General features: G+C 42.5%; 1 protein-coding gene across 1 annotated transcript in view; it reads right to left on the bottom strand.

The window, feature by feature from the left end:
* The window catches only part of LOC112215728 (MAP kinase-activated protein kinase 2-like), a 43,540-nt gene that overhangs the window by 12,612 nt on the left and 9,179 nt on the right, over positions 1-21,749 (bottom strand). Inside the window, exons 2-3 of the mRNA XM_042299205.1 lie at positions 7,494-7,633; positions 7,351-7,415 (exon numbers count right to left, since the gene is read on the bottom strand). Coding sequence (XP_042155139.1) covers positions 7,351-7,415; positions 7,494-7,633 — 205 coding nt within the window. The remainder of the gene's footprint in view (positions 1-7,350; positions 7,416-7,493; positions 7,634-21,749) is intronic.

Raw genomic sequence — 21,749 nt, 5'->3', positions numbered from 1 at the left:
CACTCCCCAGCGAGTCAGGATCTCTTTCGTAAGGATGTTAGAGACGGTCCTTGCTATGGCCTGACGCAGGGAAAAGAGCTCCACCCACTTTGAATAATAATCAACAAAAACAAGCATGTACACATTCTGATTGGAGCTTCTAGGAAATGGACCCATCAAATCCACTCCTAACATTTCCCAAGGTCGTGTAACCACCGTTGGCTGCAACTTGCCAGCTGGCTTTCTACCTTCTGGTTTGTACATTTGACAAACCTGACAATTTCAGATGTGTGACTTCACATTCATGCTCAGATGTGGCCAGTACAGTAACGCTTGCAACCGCTTGTAGGTTTTGAACCTGCCCAAATGACCAGCTAATGGGTCTTCATGGAAATGTTGAAGCAGTTGAAGGCGTAGAGTTTCAGGTATGTACATTTGGTAGAGTGTTCTGGGAGGTAGTTGTACAACTCGGTAGACTTTGTCTTCAATGATGGTCAGCTTTGTGGTAGGTTTGACCATCTTTTCTCCATCTTCCAGGATAGTCTGGTACAAAGCTTGTACTCCTGGATCATCCTGTTGGGCTTTCCATATGGCCTCATCAGAGATGGGAAAGTCTGTTTTGAGCGAGTCTCGACTGCTTGACAGGACAGTAGCACATGTAAGATGAGGGCCACCGTTATCACAAGCAGGAGCTCTGGACAAGGCATCTGGAACAGCACCAAGTCCAACATCACTTGCATCAGTGTAAACAACAAAAAGGCAATCAAAGTTGGGATGACCTTAAATGGGAGGTGTGACGAGGTGTCGTTTCAGGGTTTCAAAGGAGGTCTGGCACTCTGCCGTCCATTGGAATTTCGCTCGTTTTCGCTTCAACGCGTTGAGGGGTTCTGCCACCTGGGAGAAGTTCGACACAAACCGATGGTACCATCCAGCCATCCCAAGGAACCGTTGAAGGGCCTTGAGTGTGGTTGGCACAGGGAAGTCTTGTACAGCCTTTGTCTTTTCAGGATCCACATGAATGCCGTCAAAAGACACAATATGGCCAAGGAACTTCAGGGAGGTTTGGCAGAAGTTGCTCTTCTTCATATTCAAGGTCAGACCAGCTTCTCTTAGCTTGTCCAACACTGCTTGAAGATCTTGAAAGTGTTGTTCTCTGTTCTGGGAGTAGATAATTATATCGTCCAGGTAGACGAAACAGATCTTCCCTTTGAGCTCACCTAACGCAATCTCCATGAGTCTTTGGAAAGTGGCAGGGACATTCTTTAATCCAAAGGGCATCACCTTAAAGGAAAACAAGCCCTCAGCACAGACAAAAGCAGTCTTGTCCTTGCTTTCCTGGTCCATCTCAACCTGCCAATAACCACTATTGAGGTCAAGGGTAGTGAACACAACAGCGCCAGACAATGACTCCAGGATCTCGTGGATGGTAGGAAGAGGATAGGCATCAGTCTGGGAAACATTGTTGGTCTTCCTATAGTCCACACAAAATCTAAGAACACCAGTCTTTTTTGGGATGAGGACAACAGGAGCAGCCCAGGGAGAGGAGGAACGTTCTATTATATCTTGTGTTAACATATCATTTATGAGTCCCTTTTGGATGATTAGCTTCGCTGGGGACAAACGATATGGCTTTTGCTTGATCGGCATTTCCTGTGTAAGGAATATTTTGTGCTTCAGGAGCCCGGTGCGTCCTAGCTTTGAAGTACATTCATCAGCATTATTCTGCAGCTGTTCCAACAGCCTTAACTCCTCTGGCTGTTCCAGCTGAGCTCTTCTCACAGCCTGTAAACGGAGATTGTCAGAAGGACTATCAAGGGTTAGTGGTACCGTAGCAACGGCAGAGAAGAGTGCCACATTTGAACCCCAATCATGTAACTTTGTAGCTTCTGATTGGTGCGGTATTAACTGAAAGGAAGGGGATGTTGATGGGGGGGCGTAGGCAGTGACTCTTGGGGTTTCAGCTCTGGTTAAAACAGCCAGAGTAGGATGGTCATTCCTGCTAAGAGAGTTAGGTGTGTTGGCCTGTTGTGATTTGTGGTTTCTGGAAGGGTTTACTTGATACGGTCTTGGACATGTAGCTGAAGAATGTCCCTTTTGGCTACATCTCCAACAGAACATGAGAGGGGTCTTGACTGGAGACTCTGGCTGTTGTTGATGGTCCGTCTTGGGTAACTGTTTGGGTGTCTGTTTCTTTCTCTGGTCATATTGCTGTTGGCATTCTCTGTCCTTCTCAAACTGCTGTCCCAAGCGAACTAGTTCATCGACAGTGGTGACTCTTCCTCCTCAATGCCAGGTTTCCACCTTCTGCACAGGGCGTGATAACCGTATGCAAAATCACGGATACTCTCTTTCTCTCTTTGTACTCGATTTCTGACTCTGTCTGCCAATTCATCTGTGTAGTCCTCAGACAGAAATGCAGAGGAAAACTTGGCCTCAAAGTCAGCCCAGGAGGTAGTGGTAGGAGACGTGCCACATCCCACCAGTCTCGAGCTGTCCCATGCAACACATTCCTCAATGTGGCAAGGAGTTCTTCGTCAGCCAGGGGATTGAGGGCAAGAAAGTCACGACATCTTTCTAGATACATTAGCGGATCAGGACTGTCATCTTTTTTCCCCAAAGGTGGGAAATTGCAATTTAATGGGCATCGCCCCCACATGACGTCTACTCAAATCGCCATGAACAAACAAGCTAGGAGGGATTGAGGAAGTAGAGGGGGAGGGCGTTATCGGACAATGAAAATGAACACCAGGATGCATGGTGGATTGCATCCTGCAAGGGGTGGCTGCAGCATGGCCTGGTCTTGGCTGTTCAGAGGTGCCAGCTTGGCCCTCAGTGGTCTGAACTGAAGTAGACACCAGGGAAACTCTGTGTAAGGAGTTGTGCCTAATGGAGGCCATGTCCACAGACACGTCATCCAACATTTTAACACAATTAGAGAGTTCTGTCTGCAAGTGGTCTACAGTGTTAACCATGGGAGAAAAAACAGAATTAACGTCCTTGAGGACCTCAGTGTGATGATGTTGCAGGCGCCATTGGAGAGTGGCAGTGAGTTGGTTTCGTTGGTAGTCAAACTGCCTGTCCATGGCACCAGTAATTTCCCGTCTTCCACGCTCACTGAGCTCTGTCAGCGTGTGGGTTAGAGTGCTCAGTGAGTTTCTGAATTCCATGGCACTCTGTTGTTGCTCTTCCCTCAGACATTTGAAATTATGGTGGATAAGAGTTTGGAGATGTTGTTGAGTCCGACGAATATCAAGGATGTCACCTTGAAGTTGTAAGACTACAACCTCTGGAGATAAACCAGACAATGGAGGAAGGTTGGGTGTCAGAGGGAGGGCTAGCTCAGTACTTCCACACAGATCCATGTCAATAAGTGAGTAACTGGTTAGACCTCCTGTGGTCCAGACCGAGCATTCAGATTCCTAGGACTCTGGCCCAAATCAACTCCATTATCTCCATTCACATTATGATTTATATTGTCAGCTTGATGGTCAGAATGGCCCTGTGTATTCCCATTGACAGGGATGACATGGATGAGCACATTATCTTGGGGTGAATCCATTGTTTTAATTCCACACAAAAGATTTGCTTTGGTTAGTTCTCAATGTTGAGCTGTCCCATCTGGGGTGCCATTTTTTATGTAACGGTTTTGACTTGAGGTTATTATTTATAGGGGTGCCAGGTAGGTTGTGCCTACCAGAGAAAACATTGGTTTCTCCTTTTAGTTTGGGTGGGAATGAGTCCCATCTGGTCCGTCAAGTCTACACCAATACAAAGGACTTATGTAAAAGTCAGGATGGAAATAAACTTTTCATAAACCCTTAAAACATTGGAAAGAACTTCAAAAACAACTATATTCTTTTGCGTGGGTTGTATTAGCAACAACAATGATTACACACACACATATAATAATATCACAATGAGTTCTGGTTCCTCCAGAAATGTCCTGTACCTCGGGCCTAAAAAGAGTCCAGCCCGGTAAAGGAGTTCAGTGAACTCAAGTGACTTTTGTCACGCAATGTTTGTCCGTTCATTCAGTGTAGCGTAAACCCAGTATTTAAACATACCATCAATATAACAATTATTTTACCACAGAACTTTAAAGCGTATCAACTCTTACTAAGTCCTCAACTACAACTAACTACATAAATCATCACAGTATACCTCACATCAAAACAAATGAAATACCGTATACAAAAAGGTTGTAGTCAGTGGGTCAGTCCTTTTGAGTCAGTAGACAATCCAATCCGCCAATAGATCTCCAGCGGAGAAAGGCCACGAAGAACGGAGAGGTGTAGTCCACGGATGCAAAGAGTGGATCCGATCCTGGGTAAACTCTCTTAGGCTACAAAACACACGTTTAACGGCAACAAAACAAACGGAATAGAGAAGCTTCGGAACTGAGGGTTGAACACATCCTCATTCAAGTCTCCATCACAACCCCCCTTTTGCGCAGCTGATGCTGGCTATTTAATTGGGAATTAAAGGGAAAGCGCCCTATTGGAAGGAGCTGCACAGACGGTTCAGAATAATTCAGGGCCGTCACAACGAGCATCAACATGCTGAGGTGGTTTAAGCCTACACGAAACACAGACTGTAATTGAAGTAAATCAAGACATTCCCCACAGAAGGGATGAATGGTAAAATAATGAAGGAACCCCTTTCAAGTTCAGCTGCAAGTTACTATAGGAATTATGACATGTCAACTATTTCTCTCTATACCATTTGTATTTTATATACCTTTGACTATTGGATCTTATAGGCACTTTAGTATTGCCAGCCTATTCTCGGGAGTTGATAGGCTTGAAGTCATAAACAGAGCTGTGCTTCAAGCATTGCTAAGAGCTGCTGGCAAATGCAGTAAAGTGCTGTTTGAATGAATGCTTACGAGCCTGCTGCTGCCTACCACCGCTCAATCAGACTGCTCTATCAAATCATAGACTTAATTATAATATCCTAAAACACACAGAAAAACTAGCCTTTGATGCCTCGAATTTCCCAGCTACATTGTAATGCCCCCTAAAAGAATCCATGCATTTTGCGGCCAGTGGCCCTTGGGCATTATAATTATTATATTCAGCACTTCTCCCGGCTGAGTGCCGAAGCACCGCTCACTCACATGGCTCTACGTCATGTGATCAAGTTTTTCTCACAGGCTACAAGTGAAGACAGACACATTGGGGACGCATCCTTATCCAATTCCGAGGTGCATATTAAAGATATTGGAAGAACTGTCCATATTTACTTTGCCAACAAGATTAGTCGGCCTAACAAACAGCAAAAGCAATAGCCTATGTCAATCTACTATCCCCCATAGTTCGAAGGTTGACCTACCCCATTCTTTGCGAGAAATAAATATTCCAAACATAGTCTGGGACAGCTGTGAGATGCAATAGATCCCAAATTAATACAACCACTAGCGTCAAAAACCTGTTTTAAGCAATGAACCTAACTGAACAGATGAGAATGTTTAGCTTAAAATGTTGATCAACTATTAGGCTATACGAGCGAATGTTCCATTAGCAGGAAAACACCATTCTCAAAAGTGCATGTAAATGCTTTTATTATAAAAAGGTGCATGTTTATGGTGAAAATGATCTTCCCCAAACTTGAAATTCACGCACTGTGTATGCATGTCAGTTAGGCTCTACACCTGATGTAAAGCAGATTAATGTGTTTCATTTAAAGAAGTTATTTGCCCACTTTAGTTGTTATACAAACCTTACCAGAACATATAGGCCTATGGGCTAGGCTACATTAGGTGTGCGACTATGATTTGGAAAAAGACACAAAAAAGCATGCATCATTCACAAGTGATAGGCTAATATTGTCACCCATCACACTATTCTTGATTTAAAATAGTCTTTCCATATCCTAAATAATACACGTGTGAAATGTGTTTTGATTTAGAATGGACCATTATCCTGCACCTGTCTCGAAAAAGGGCAGCGGTAAAAAAATATGTCATCCAGGATTGGGTAGGATTTGGTAATCAGTTACAGTTACGAGATACCTGTCCAAAATTGTAATCATTAATGTCACTTTTGGATTACCGAAACTCAGTAATCTGATTACATTCAGTTACTTTTAGATTACTTTCCCCTTAAGAGTCATTAGAAGACAAAAATGTATGTTACCAATTGAACGACATCTATTGCAGGATAAATAAATCAATGTTAAAGTTTACATAGCTGGCCATATATGGATGTTACATTTTACTTTATGGATTGGTTATGTAAGCTTCTTCTAACCCATCGCTTTCTGCTACATATAATAACATTAATATATATAATTTATGTAAATATAATTGAATTGAGTCCAAAAATGGATGTAGCAACTACAGATTGTCCCTTTCAAAAGTCTACAAATCAGGCCTATTGATAATTATTTTCCTTATTTGCATGAATTAGATTGAGCAATAAAAGCCCCACTTTTATTCCATAGGCTGGGATCTGCTGTTGCAAGAGCACATTTTCCACTGGTTTCAAAAACAATGATTGATAGGCAGCTTAAACTTCTTGAATTGAACTATTATTCACATCAATGCGCTACGTAGATATCAATAATAAGTGATATCCGTATCGCCGTAGACTTCACCACTGCTGTCATCCTTGCCTACAAGCTATTATTAAAGTTGGGTAATCTTTGGATGGCGACAGCAGTCGCACCATTGAAAGACATAGCTTGGACTGTAAGCCTACACATTTGGCATGTCATCATAGTAGAGGTGGAACAAACTTAACAACTTGCAAATTTTTTCAATGCTTATTAGTGAAGTGTCAAATATTTTCTTACGCAAACATCCTTTCTGAATTTAAAAGTAATCCTCGATGTAATTCTCTAGTTTTTCAAAAGTATCTGTAATCTGATGACAATATTTGAGCTGGTAAAGCGTTTTTTTTAAAGTTACCGCTTAAATAGCGAATGGAGGATGCTTTTCCCGTGGTGCCAGCCAGGTAGGCTATACTCCTGTTGTAAAGAGAAGCAATGTGCTTAATATTTGGAAGGTTATGAAATAAGTATAGTAGGTAGAGTCTATAGAAAGCTGATTGGATCCTCTTTTTAATAGAGGTCATCATTGCTTTCTACCGCAATTGCATAGCTATAGAAATGTTGCACAACATGAGCTCATGGGCTCTCATGAAGTGTTTGATTAGATTTGAGATCACATTTGCATTGATGTCAGAGTAATTATAGGGACGATAGAGTGCTGAGGACCAGGCAGTTAGCAAGTTTGGTAGGCTACTAATGACCATCAGCAGCATCAGAGCTTGGAGAAGACCGTGACTAAACGGTCACATGGAATTTGACTGTCATGACTCGTTACCGCCGGTGTGGCGGTAATACGGTCCCCGTAACAGCCTTACTCATTACCTCTTTCTGTGAATGCCTGGTTCCCCCGGTCTTGAATATGGCTGAATAGCTCACCTCCATCCATACTGAAATGGAGAGAGAAAACACTGAATAACATAGGCTAAATGTGCATGTGTGTGTGTCCGTGTGTGTCAGTCACCCACCACTCCATGACGATGAGCAGGCACTTCCTGCCTTGGTAGAGGTTTTCGTAGATGTCCATGATGCGTACGATGTGAGAGCAGGGCGACGCCCTCCAGTGGAGCTCTACCTCCCGACGAGCCTTCGCACAATCCTGCAGAATCTGGAGAGAGGAGGCAGAGTAGATGAGAAGAGTAAGGAGGGAATCAGAGGCTAAATCAGATCTTCATGGACATCAACCACCCGCCACTGCCTGTTCACCCCGCTGCCATCCAGAAGGCGAGGTCAGTACAGGTGCATCAAAGCTGGGACCGAGAGACTGAAAACAGCTCTATCTCATCAGACTTCCTTTCCTGCTCTCTTTACCACCATTAAAATCAAATCAAACTTTGTCACATACACAGAATACAACAAGTTAAGACTACCGTGAAATGCTTACTTACAAGCACTTAACCAAAAGTGCAGTTCAAGAAGACTACCACTGATATCAAAGATAACAGGTTTAAATAAGTGAAAGAAATATGATGGAAGAGTGAGAGACAATTACCAGCATGAGCAGGGGCGGTCAATGAGGCAAGTTATGGTAAACCACACAGAGCTGAGCTGCTGACTAACATGTCTTTCAAAATGTTACGTCTAGATGTCTCCCCAACGTGTCTAGTGCAGCCTACTTTCCCTGCTATTGATAGTACATCAGGCCAGGGGTCTCAAACAGGCAGTGTCTAACTTGTCATTGTTTCTGAATTAGAAAAACAATGTAGAAGATTTTCCATCCTCAGTTCACTTCAAGTTCAGAGGCCTCCAACCACGACGGAGCAAAAGCCATCCAGAGGTAGTCACTTCCCAGATTTTGACATTCAGATCTGATTACAGCAGTCTCAGACACATCATAATACAATTTCCCTTCTTCCCAGATGGAACAAGCCTAATGGAACCTAATGACATTACTCATCAATTTGGGAGTTCAAGAACAATACCACACAAAAGACCAAGCTGGTTGAAAAGGTAAAGGCTTAACCCTTGGCCTGCCTGACGTGTGGCTAGTAAGCAAACACACATTGACAATCAATCCACCAATGGTGGCCTTCCGCATCCGGAGTGGAAGGTGCCAAGCTACAGCGGTGTTTGTGAGACCATGAGGCATCCCGAAAATCTGTAGGGTTCGAACAGTTTGGCCCAAGATCTACTCTGGAAAGATGAGACTCATGAATGTGATGGTGTTCTCAGTGTCAAGGGAGTCGTCTGAAGTCGGTACAGCCAATCAATCTGCCCACTTCTGTCTGTAGCATCTGAACAGTTTAGGCTACACACTAATATGACCCCTCTATGGAAAGGTGAGACTCGGGAAAACATACAAATAATAAACTCTGCAAAAAAAGAAACGTCCTCTCACTGTCAACTGCGTTTTTTTTCAACAAACTAATCATGTGTAAATATTTACATGAAAATAACAAGATTCAACAGACAAACTGAACAAGTTCCACAGGCATGTAACTAACAGAAATGGAATAATGTGTCAAAATCAAAAAAGAAACAGCATCTGGTGTGGCCACCATCTGCATTAAGTACTAGAGTGCATTTCCTCCTCATGAACTGCACCAGATTTGCCAGTTCTTGCTGTGAGAAGTTACCCCACTCTTCCACCAAGGAACCTGCAAGTTCCTGAACATTTCTGGGGGGAATGGCCCAAGCCCTCACCCTCCATCCAACAGGTCCCATAAGTGCTCAAAGAGAACCGGGCTCTTCGCTGGTCATGGCAGAACAATGACATTCCTGTCTTGCAGGAAATCACGCAAAGAATGAGCAGTATGGCTGGTGGCATTGTCATGCTGGAGGGTCACGTCAGGATAAGCCTGCAGGAAGGGTACCACATGAGGGATGAGGATATCTTCTCTGTAACGCACAGCGTTGAGATTCCCTGCAATGACAACAAGCTCAGTCCGATGATGCTGTGACACACCGCCTCAGACCATGACGGACACTCCACCTCCAAATCGATCCTGCTCCAGAGTACATGCCTCGGTGTAATGCTCATTACTTTGACGATAAACACAAGTCCGACCATCATCCCTGGTGAGACAAAACCGCAACTCGTCAGACAAAAGCACTTTTTGCCAGTCATGTCTGGTCCAGCGACGGTGAGTTTGTGCCCATAGGTGACGTTGTTTCCGGTGATGTCTGGTGAGGACCTGCCTAACAACAGGCCTACAAGTCCTCAGTCCAGCCTCTCTCAGCCTATTGCAGAAAGTCTGAGCACTGAAGGAGGGATTGTGCGTTCCTGGTGTAACTCGGGCAGTTGATGTTGCCATCCAGTACCTGTACCTGAGATGTTCCGATACTGTGCAGGTGTTGTTACACGTGGTCTGCCATTGCGATCAGCTGTCCGTCCCGTCTCCCTGTAGCGCTGTCTTAGGCGTCTCACGTTCACAAAGATGAGCAGGGACCATGGGCATCTTTCTTTTGGTGTTTTTCAGAGTGAGTAGAAAGGCCTCTTTAGTGTTCTAAGTTTTTATAACTGTGACCTTAATTGTCTACCGTCTGTAAGCTGTTAGTGTCTTAACAACCGTTCCACAGGTGCATGTTCATTAATTGTTTATGGTTCATTGAGCAAGCATGAGAAAGTGTTTAAATCCTTTACAATGATCTGTGAATTTATTGGTTTTTAAGAATTATCTTTGGTCCCGAAAAATATATATTTTTAAGAATTTGGACATGGTCCCGAAAAAGGAATGTTTTTTGTTGTTGTTGCAGAGTTTATATTACATACACATACAGTACATTTCGAAAAAAACAAAGCCATTTTATTGTCCATTAAAATAACATAAAATTGATCAGATTTCCAGCAGACATTGCTATTGTTGTAAATGACTATTGTAGCTGAAAATGGCAGATTTTTTATGGAATATCTACATAGGCCCATTATCAGAAACCATCACTCGTGTTCTAATGGCGCATTGTGTTTGCAAATCCAAGTTTATAATTTTAAAAGGCTAATTAGAAAACCATTTTGCAATTATGTAAGCACAGCTGAAAACTGTTGTCCTGATTAAATAAGCAATAAAACTGGCCTTGTTGAGTATCTGGAGCATCAGCATTTGTGGGTTTGATTATAGGCTCAAAATGGCAAGAAACAAAGACCTTTCTTCTGAAACTCGTCAGTCGATTCTTCTCCTGAGAAATTAATGCTATTCCTTGTGAGAAATTGCCAAGAAACTGAAATTCTCATACAACGCTGTGTACTACTCCCTTCACAGAACAGCGCAGACTGGCTCTAACCAGAATAGAAAGAGGAGTGGGAGGCCCCGGTGCACAACTGAGCAAGAGGACAAGTACATTAGAGTGACTAGTTTGAGAAACAGACACCTCACAAGTCCTCAACTGGCAGCTTCCTTAAATAAATGTCACCAGTCTCAACATCAAAAGTGAAGAGGTGACTCTGGGATGCTGGCCTTCTAGGCAGAGTTCATCTGTCCAGTGTCTGTGTTCTTTTGCCCATCTACAGTGCCTTGCGAAAGTATTCGGCCCCCTTGAACTTTGCGACCTTTTGCCACATTTCAGGCTTCAAACATAAAGATATAAAACTGTATTTTTTTGTGAAGAATCAACAACAAGTGGGACACAATCATGAAGTGGAACGACATTTATTGGATATTTCAAACTTTTTTAACAAATCAAAAACTGAAAAATTGGCCGTGCAAAATTATTCAGCCCCCTTTAAGTTAATACTTTTTAGCGCCACCTTTTGCTGCGATTACAGCTGTAAGTCGCTTGGGGTATGTCTCTATCAGTTTTGCACATCGAGAGACTGAAATTTTTTCCCATTCCTCCTTGCAAAACAGCTCGAGCTCAGTGAGGTTGGATGGAGAGCATTTGTGAACAGCAGTTTTCAGTTCTTTCCACAGATTCTCGATTGGATTCAATTGCGGGATCTGGCTGGGCCACTCCAGAACATTCAGAGACTTGTCCCAAAGCCACTCCTGTGTTGTCTTGGCTGTGTGCTTAGGGTCGTTGTTCTGATGGAAGGTGAACCTTCACCCCAGTCCGAGGTCCTGAGCGTTCATGAGCAGGTTTTCTTCAAGGATCTCTGTACTTTAATCCGTTCCTCTTTCCCTCAATCCTGACTAGTCTCAGTCCCTGCCAATTAAAAACATCCCCACAGCATGATGCTGCCACCACCATCCTTCACCATAGGGATGGTGCCAGGTTTCCTCCAGATGTGACGCTCCGATTCAGGCCAAAAAATGCAATATTTCTTTCATCAGACCAGAGAATGTTGTTTCTCATGGTCTGAGAGTCCTTTACGTGCCTTTTGTCAAACTCCAAGCGGGCAGGCTGTCATGTGCCTTTTACTGAGGAGTGGCTTCCGTCTGGTCACTCTACCATAAATGCCGGATTGGTGGAGTGCTGCGGAGATGGTAGTCCTTCTGGACAGAGGAACTTTGGAGCTCTGTCAGAGTGACCATCGGGTTCTTGGTCACTTCAATGACCAATGCCCTTCTCCGATTGCTCAGTTTGGCCAGACCGCCAGCTCTAGGAAGAGTCCTTCCATTTAAGAATTATGGAGGCCATTGTGGTCTTGGAGAACTTCAATGCTGCAGAATATTTCTGGTACCCTTCCCAGATCTGTGCCTCAACACAATCCTGTCTCGGAGCTCTATGGACAATTCCTTCGACCTCATGGCTATGTTTTTGCTCTGATATGCACTGTCAACAGTGGGAACTGTATATAGACCAACTGTGTGTCTTTCCAAATCATGTCCAATCAATTGAATTTACCACAGCTCCAATCAAGTTATAGAAACATCAAGGGTTATCAATGGAAACAGTATGCACCGGAGCTCAATTTTGAGTCGCATAGCAAAGGGTCTGAATACTTAAGTAAATAAGGTATGGTTATTTTTTATGAATGTGAATTTTTGTTCCTAAAAACCTGTTTTCCTTTTTTTCATTTTGGGGTATTATGTGTAGATTGATGTGGGGAAAAAAGACTAATCAATTTTAGAATAAGGCTGTAACATAACAAAATGTGAAATAAGTCAAGGGGTCTGAAGGCACCGTATTGCTCTCACATAGAACACACAACAAGCCGACTAGGTAAATAGAGCAACTATTCTACTATGGCAGGGGTGTTAAACTCATTCCATGTAGGGCATATTGTCTGCTGTTTTTTCCCTTTCAATGAACCCCTAGACATCCAGGTGAGGAGAGTTCTTTACTAATTAGTGACCTTCAATCAAATACAAGGGAGGAGCGAAAACATGCAGATACTCGGCTCTCCGTGGAATGAGTTTGACACGTGTACTATGGGCTTGTCTGATTTTGTTTTATCACACTAGAAGGTCCTACTCACATTGGCTACAGAGATCGGGAGCCCGCAGTCCTCGTGAGCAGCGGAGGCCCATGTCAGTGGCGCTGTGTTGTTTTCCTCGAAGCTGGCACAAAAGGTGTTTAGCATGGTTGGTTTTCCCTTTGTAATCCATGATTGTCTGAAGTCCACATGGGTCTCGTGTCTGAGCCGTTGAATTGCGATTCCACTTGTAAGGTCTTTGTGTCTCTGATTGTCTTGCGGAGGTCATAGGTGGTCTGTTTGTACTCGGCAGTGTTTCCAGTCAGTGTTTCCAGTTTCCAGCGTTGAACAGACCTTACCACGGGTACTTCCAGTTTGAATTTCTGCCTATAGGCTGGGAGGAGATGGAGAATGAAGACGTTGTCTAGGGCTGGGCGGTATACCTCATTTTACTATATACAGTATTGATGCATGAACCAGTTTGGGTTTTTACTTTACATTCTATAACAGTATTTAAATGTTTGGTTTGTTAAATGTTACAGGCCGTGTGTAAAGTACATTTTTGTAGTTTACACCGCTACTTGAGTCATCCCTCTCCACTCTCACCATGCCACTTTCCACACAGACCTAGCCCCGACCCGTCAATCAAGGAGTGCATTTTTTGTTACTTGACCTCGCGACACTTGCGTTCAGTCTGCATGGTCAATCGGGGCACATGAAACAATGTTGATGACAATGATGTTGTTTCCACTTTGCTTCCACTTATAACTCCACATGTGTTCTAGAATTACACTACTAGTTTGTTTCTCTTACATCTGCAAAATTCTAGTTTGTTTTTTCTTAGCAAGGTTTAGCTAAATCTTGTTCGCTGCTAATGCAAATTGATAGTTAGCTGGCTAGCTAGCTAATAAATATACTGAGTTAGAGCAAACTTAGCTAGCTATACAGCCCAATACCAAATCAAATCAAATTTTATTTGTCACATACACATGGTTAGCAGATGTTAATGCGAGTGTAGCGAAATGCTTGTGCTTCTAGTTCCGACAATGCAGTAATAACCAACGAGTAATCTAACCTAACAATTTCACAACAGTTACCTTATACACACACAAGTGTAAAGGGATGAAGAATATGTAAATAAAGATATATGAATGAGTGATGGTACAGAACGGCATAGGCAAGATGCAGTAGATGGTATCGAGTACAGTATATACATATGAGATGAGTAACGTAGGGTATGTAAACATTATATTAAGTGGCATTGTTTAAAGTAGATAGTGAAACATTTTTTACATGCATGGCAGCAGCCACTCAATGTTAGTGGTGGCTGTTTAACAGTCTGATGGCCTTGAGATAGAAGCTGTTTTTCAGTCTCTCGGTCCTTGCCTTGATGCACCTGTACTGACCTCGCCTTCTGGATGATAGCCTTACGGTTGTGGGCGGAGCAGTTGCCTTACCAGGCGGTGATACAGCCCAACAGGATTCTCTCGATTGTGCATCTGTAAAAGTTTGTGTGCTTTTGGTGACAGGCCGAATTTCTTCAGGCTCCTGAGGTTGAAGAGGCGCCGCTGTGCCTTCTTCACCACGCTGTCTGTGTGGGTGAACCAATTCAGTTTGTCCGTGATGTGTACGCCGAGGAACTTAAAACTTACTACCCTCTCCACTACTGTTCCGTCGATGTGGATAGGGGGGTGCTCCCTCTGCTGTTTCCTGAAGTCCACGATCATCTCCTTTGTTTTGTTGACGTTGAGTGAGGTTATTTTACTGACACCACACTCCAAGGGCCCTTACCTCCTCCCTGTAGGCAGTCTCGTCGTTGCTGGTAATCAAGCCTACCACTGTAGTGTCGTCGGCAAACTTGATGATTGAGTTGGAGGCGTGCATGGCCACACAGTCGTGGGTGAAAAGGGAGTACAGGAGAGGGCTCAGAACGCACCCTTGTGGGGCCCCAGTGTTGAGGATCAGCGGGGTGGAGATGTTGTTACCTACCCTCACCACCTGGAGGCGGCCCGTCAGGAAGTACAGTACCCATTTCCACAGGTCGGGGGTCGAGACCCAGGGTCTCGAGCTTGATGACGAGTTTGGAGGGTACTATGGTGTTAAATGCTGAGCTGTAGTCGATGAGCAGCATTCTCACATAGGTATTCCTCTTGTCCAGATGGGTTAGGGCAGTGTGCAGTGTGGTTGCGATTGTGTCGTCTGTGGACTTATTGAGGCGGTAAGCAAATTGGAGTGGGTCTAGGGTGGAGGTGATATGGTCCTTGACTAGTCTCTCAAAGCACTTCATGATGACGGAAGGGAGTGCTACGCGGCGGTAGTCGTTTAGCTCAGTTACCATAGCATTCTTGGGTACAGGAATAATGGTGGCCCTCTTGAAGCATGTGGGAACAGCAGACTGGGATAAGGATTGATTGAATGTGTCCGTAAACACACCAGCCAGCTGGTCTGCGCATGCTCTGAGGACGCGGCTGGGGATGCAGCCTTGTGAGGGTTAACACGTTTAAATGTTTTTCTCACATCGGCTGCAGTGAAGGAGAGTCCGCAGGTTTTGGTAGGGGGCCATGTCAATGGTGCTGTAGTCCTCAAAGCGAGCAAAGAAGTTTCTTAGTCTGTATGGGAGCAAGACATCCTGGTCCGCGACGGGGCTGGTTTCCTTTTTGTAATCCGTGATTGACTGTAGACCCTGCCACATACCTCGTGTCTGAGCCGTTGAATTGCGACTCTACTTAGTCTCTATACTGACGCTTAGCTTGTTTGATTTCCTTGCGGAGGGAATAGCTACACCGTTTGTATTCGGTCATGTTTCCGGTCATCCTGCCCTGGTTAAAAGCAGTGGTTCGCGCTTTCAGTTTCGTGCGAATGCTGCCATCAATTCACGGTTTCTGGTTTGGGAATGTTTTAATAGATGCTGTGGGTACGATGGTGTAGCCCTAAATCTGCATGTTTATACAACAGTATCTTCTAAAAGAGGAATAGGCGAAGCATGAATATGTTGGCTAAATTAAGAAACATTTATTGTAGCCAAAGATTACAGGGTCCCCTAAGAAACACTGACCAACACTTTGGTTCCCACCCTGTCACAATAACTTCTCCCTGGCATTTTCAAGTATCAGCTATTATTTATACTCTAAATAAATATTATATTTCCATGATTCCAACAGTTCACCCAAGTGTTTTGATCTAAATCGCAAGTCAAACCACAATTGCAACATTTGGATAAAAATAAGGCCTTGATTATTTGCAGCCCTGCAGCCCTACATTATCATCAGCCCTACATGGCAGTGTGTCAATTATGTCAAATGACTTCAGGAAATGCAGAAAATTATTTTGGGTTGAATTTGAATTGAACAGTATGAAACAGAATGGAGAAAGACCCATTGAAATCACTTGTGTTGCCTCCGTAGGGTCACTCACTACTCATAAAGCAAAGGAGGGGTTTGTACCGGTCTCGGTAAGAAGAATAACAATGGTCCAGCGGGTGAAGCAAGAGATGTGTTGGTGGAATTTAGGGAGAATTTTCCTAAAACGTCCTTTGTTAAAGTACAACGAATACAGCCTTGGGATATGCTGTTTTCAATTTGTTCCAAGTCCCGTGTGTAATTCCTTGAGTGCCAGCGTGGTGTTGGATTGTGGGACAATGTACACAGACGTGACAAACAGCTGTGAATTGTCTTAGGACATAATGGTGTCAGCATTTGATTGTGAAGTATTCCAGGTCAAGGGAACAGAAATTCTTAAGGGTTTGTACATTCCTACAACCACACCATGAGTTGTTGATCATGAAACGACAGTAGCAGGTGACCCAAAAGTGGTTTGAGACTACTATGATTTCCCATTGGAGTCAATTAAATTGTAGCAATTCTGGTAACAGAATTACGAGATTTATTCACTTAATAATTCATAAACAAATGTAATATCAGTAAAAACACGACAACTAATTGGTACGTTTACTTTTACTTGTTACTTCTGTGAATTTCCATTATTGTCCCTCAATATCTTAAAGATACAGTGCATTCGGAAAGTATTCAGACCACTTACCCTTTTCCACATTAAAAGCCTTATTCTAAAATGGAATAAATAGAATAAAAAGCCCTCAATCTACACACAATACTCCATAATGACAAAGCAAACAGGTTTCTAGAAATGTTTGCTAATTTATAAAAAAATTATTTGAGCTGTCCTCTTGGTCAATCTGAGCAATCGGAGGAGAAGGGTCTTGGGCAGGGAGGTGACCAAGAACCCGATTGTCCTCTGTGGAAAAGGGAGGACCTTCCAGAAGGACAACCATCTCTGCAGCACTCCACCAATCAGGGCTTTATGGTAGTGTCAGACTGAAGCCACTCCTCAGTAAAAGACACATGACAGCCGCTTGGAGTTTGCCAAATGGCAACTAAAGGACTATCAGACCATCAGACCTGAATGCCAAGAGTCACGTCTGGAAGAACGAAGCAAAGTACAGAAAGATCCTTGATGAAAACCTACTCCAGAGTGCTCAGGACCTCAGACTGGGGCGATGGTTCACCAACCAACCGGTCTATAACCTGAAAATAGCTGTGCAGTGACACTCCCAATTCAACCTGACAGAGCTTGAGAGGATATGCAGAGAAAAATGGGAGAAACTCCCCAAATACAGGAGTGCCAAGCTTGTAGCGTCAAACCCAAGAAAACTCAAGGATATAATCGCTGCCAAAGGTGCTTCAACAAAGTACTGAGTCTGAATACTTATGTAAATGTGATATTTCTAAAAACCTGCTTTTGCCTTGTCATTATGGGGTATTGTGAAGATTTAATCAATTTGGAATAAGGCTGTAACGTAACAACATTTGAAAAAAGTCAAGGGGTTTGAATACTTTACGAACGTATGTGGGTTTTTGGTAACGGAATTACAAGGCACAAGGCAATGTTTCTTAAACTTAGAGAAGGCAAATCATTTCTACCAACCTAAATATAAAAGTGCTGATATTAGGGTCTTCACTTCAATATTGTGTTTTTACATATATAGCTTTTAAAAGACTATTTCTGGTAGATGTCCAAAATCCCTTTTCCATCTGTTTGACCAGAAATCAAACTCTTTACTTATTCCTAATTGTTAGGATGGCAAATGGTAATAAAATGTATATATACACTTTCATTTCAACAACAAAAAAATATATAGACTCTTCGCTTTCATTTTACATGCTCCCATGAACTTCACATTGGTGCTCATAGGTACTTTACATGGAAATGCCCAACACACACAGAGACAGATAAGATGTTCTCCTCATTAAAGTATTGTATACATTTGGAAATACCCAGTACAGTTGACTCCTGATATCATCTCAATGTAAATAAATGCACTAAACCAAACATGCAGAAATCCAGAGCAACTAAAGAGTAGGCCAACTGAATTTGAACAGGGGAACAAGCACTAATATGAATAAATAGCACTTAATCCATGTCGGAGGTTTAAGGCGCAAGGTGTCAGCGATGTTATGTCCTCCTGACCCTGCTTACTGGGTGTAGCCTACCCACTTCCACATCAGCATACATGAGTCACTCCCTGACGTCATTCAGTATTCACGGGAGGAAGGGGCGCCGTACAGCTGCCACTGCCATTGCCTCAGCATGACACACACCAACCACATATACACACGCGCACACACACACACACACACACACACGTCTATGGACCACCTAAGCATCGTCACGACAGCAGGACGTGATCGTCACAACTTTTATCAGGGAGAACGCTACTAGCCCAGTCAGTTTTAATGATAAAGTGATTCCAGTGGGACAGAACTACAATTTGATTAAGATTTTTCACTTTCAAAAAAATGTATGCCAAACAAAAAAAACACTGATTTCAAAAAGTTTAACAAACCACACAATCTCTATGCACAATGACTTCTTTGTACAATTTAGACAGACAAGTTCACAAAAACAAATTTACTGGATGAACTGTCCAAATGAAAAGTTTGGTAACAGAATTACAGTAAAATCTCAGTTCAGTTTTTATGCGACCACATTTTCCAAAAACTCTTAAGTATATCTGCGGCCGGCTGCAACACAGCCCGGGATCGAGCCCGGATCTGTAATGATACCTCAAGCACTGCAATGTAGAGCCTTGACCACTGCGCAACTTGGGAGGCTATTGGTCACATTTTTTAAGACCTTTGAAAACTGAAGAAGAAAATGTATATAAATGAATGTAATACTTTAAAGGACCCACAGACACTCTGACAGTAGTTGAGTAGAGTTCAGTACAGTACAATACATTATACAGTACTGTTCTGTACTCTACTTTCTTTAATGTATTGTGGGGTGGGAAAACAATTTCGGTATGGTAAAACATTTTCAGTGTAAACTTAAATGACTAAAACCAGATATAAAGTATGCAGAAAGTACTATAGAGTACAGTATATCGTACTGTATTGAACTCTACTACTGTCAGGGTGTCCACGGGTCCTTAGAAGTATTCAATTTATTTATATAAATGAAATGCCTTAAAAGTAATCTCAAGGGAGGGGTACTGTATGAAATACACTCCCTTCTAGATGTGCTGGGTGGTGCCACCTCAAGGCTTACTATAAAAGCAAGTGACAGCGTGCCTTATTTGGCAATGGTCCTGGTAAATGGAGTGTGCCAATATATTTTACATGGTGTTTCCTTGACTAGACATTACACAATTTTCAAAAGCCAGTAAGGCACATTTCCGTACTTCCGTGTTTTTTTATTTATTAGGTGGATAGCCACGGGCACAAATTAAGCGTGTGTGTTTAGTGAGTCCGCCAGATCAGAGGCAGTAGGGATGACCAGGGATGTTCTTTTGATAAGTGTGTGAAGTACATTTGTGTCAGGGAAAATGTATGAAGTAAAAATTACATTATTTTCTTTAGCAAAGTAAAAGTAAAAGTTGCCAAAAATCAAAATAGTAAAGTACAGATACCCCAAAAAACTACTTCAGTAGTACTTGAAAGTATTTTTACACCATTGGTCCACGTTTCAAAAAAATGTTTTGAGTGCAATTGGGGGTATTCAAACTTACACCACAAGTGGAAATAGATGTCAGGAACTTGGTGCCTTACCCCTGTGAGCCAACTGTCCTGGGCCCGGTTTCCCAAAAGCATTTTAAGGCTAAGTTCATTGTTAGGCAGTCATTGTAAATAAAACATGTGTTTTTAACTGACTTGCCTAGTTAAATAAAAAATAAAAATATCGTTAGAACCTTCATAGGAGCATCGGTAAAATATCCGAGGGGCTTACTAAAACCAATGTTATTAACGCTGCACTTAAACTCTCATATTCTAACAACAGCCTCAAACCACTCATAGAACAGCCACGTTGCTAGAAGCTTTTTGCCCTCCTGCATCACTTTATAAAGAGAAGATCTCTGCTAAACATAGAAGAATAACAGTGATATCTGTCTCTCCATGACCGCCGATAACTGACTACATTTTGTCAGCGGGGGCAAATTTCATGTTCATTCAGTTGAGTTGTATTTAGCTACTGTCACATTTTTGGCCTTAATATATTTCATGATGAACGAAGCTACTCAGTGCCACGTCAATTTTACAACAGGAATGTCTTCAATTGGGTCATACACCTAACATGTGCGCAATGATGTGCCAAATATTAATTTAGTGCATTATAGGGTAAGCATTAGATAAGCTGCTCAATATTTACAGCCATAGGTGATAATCTCTCTCCAGGAGCTGATCTGTCGTCAGTATTTCAGAATAATTCTAAATGTTAAGGTCATATTTGAAAGGAGAAAGCTGACAAGAGAGCACCGCTGCCATTCTTTTGAACCTATCAGTATCGACACATGCCTCAACGACACACTTAGCAAAAGTATCTTTGGCCGTGGTAAGAAAGATTAAAAAAACACTTGTAAGCCTAAGTTGCATCGCTATTGGGAAACCGGGCCCAGAGCCATATTTGCTTGCGGTGCACATAATTTAATTATCAGAGTGCCATTGGAATTCTGATAAAAATACTTTAGAGAAAGTGTTGTGATCACCCACCCCCAAAATGAATATTTATGAGCAATTCCCCAACTTCTCATCTAAACACTTTTTTAAAAACGTGTTACTTAAAAAAAAAAACTTGTTACAGTGAATTGAAAGAGGATCGGTTGTAGGTATCATGGTAGGAGTCAGTAAGAGCCGGGAGAGGTGACATTAACTGGAGAGAGAGAGGAGACAGAGCGAGAGCGGCAGAGAGGAGAGTAGGTTGTCCAGACTGTTTTCGCAGTCTTGCTTTGACCAACAGATGACAGAAAGAAAACAGTTATTAGCTGAACATAACAGTATGCCAGTGGAAGGGAGGACAGTAGAAGGTGCCCCAACTGTGGATTGTGACTACTATGATTTCCCCATTGTAGCCAATTCCGATTTGGTAACAGAATTATGAGTTTAAATCACTTAATAATTCATAAAAACAAAACAAATAGACTATTCCTTCTTTTAGGAAGTGTTAGCCGGCAGGCAAAGATCATTGAAAACCTCCCCTGATATTTCCTCCGTCTGGGATCTATTATCAGCCCTGATGCACGTGTACCCCTCCTCTTTTATATTGGCAGGTCTACCTTTACCTTGTCACATCTGATAACTTTCATTATCCTCCCTCCTCATGGAGAGAAAACTATTTTTGGTAGAGGAATTACAAGACACAAAGCAATGTTTCTTCAACTTATAGAAGGTAAATAATTTATCCAAAACAAAATATTTGTTAAAAAAAAGTTGATATTAGTTTGCAGGGGTCTTCACCTCAACATTGTGTTTTGTCATATTTTTTTTTATACCTCTGAAGAACTCCTGATTTAGTCCAAAGTAAAGACTGCTTATTCATAATTTTTTGGATGGGAAATGATTGAAAAATGTATTCAAGAAAGTACAGTATTCAGACCACATGACTTTTTCCACATCCTGCTACATTACATTTGCCTTATTATTAAATGGATTTTTTAAAAACCTCTTCAATACACAAACACCCCATAATGAAAGAGCAAAGA

This window comes from Oncorhynchus tshawytscha, linkage group LG16, assembly GCF_018296145.1.
Source record: "Oncorhynchus tshawytscha isolate Ot180627B linkage group LG16, Otsh_v2.0, whole genome shotgun sequence".
Taxonomy (NCBI): Eukaryota; Metazoa; Chordata; class Actinopteri; order Salmoniformes; family Salmonidae; genus Oncorhynchus; species Oncorhynchus tshawytscha.
This window is presented reverse-complemented; position numbering and strand designations above follow the sequence as displayed.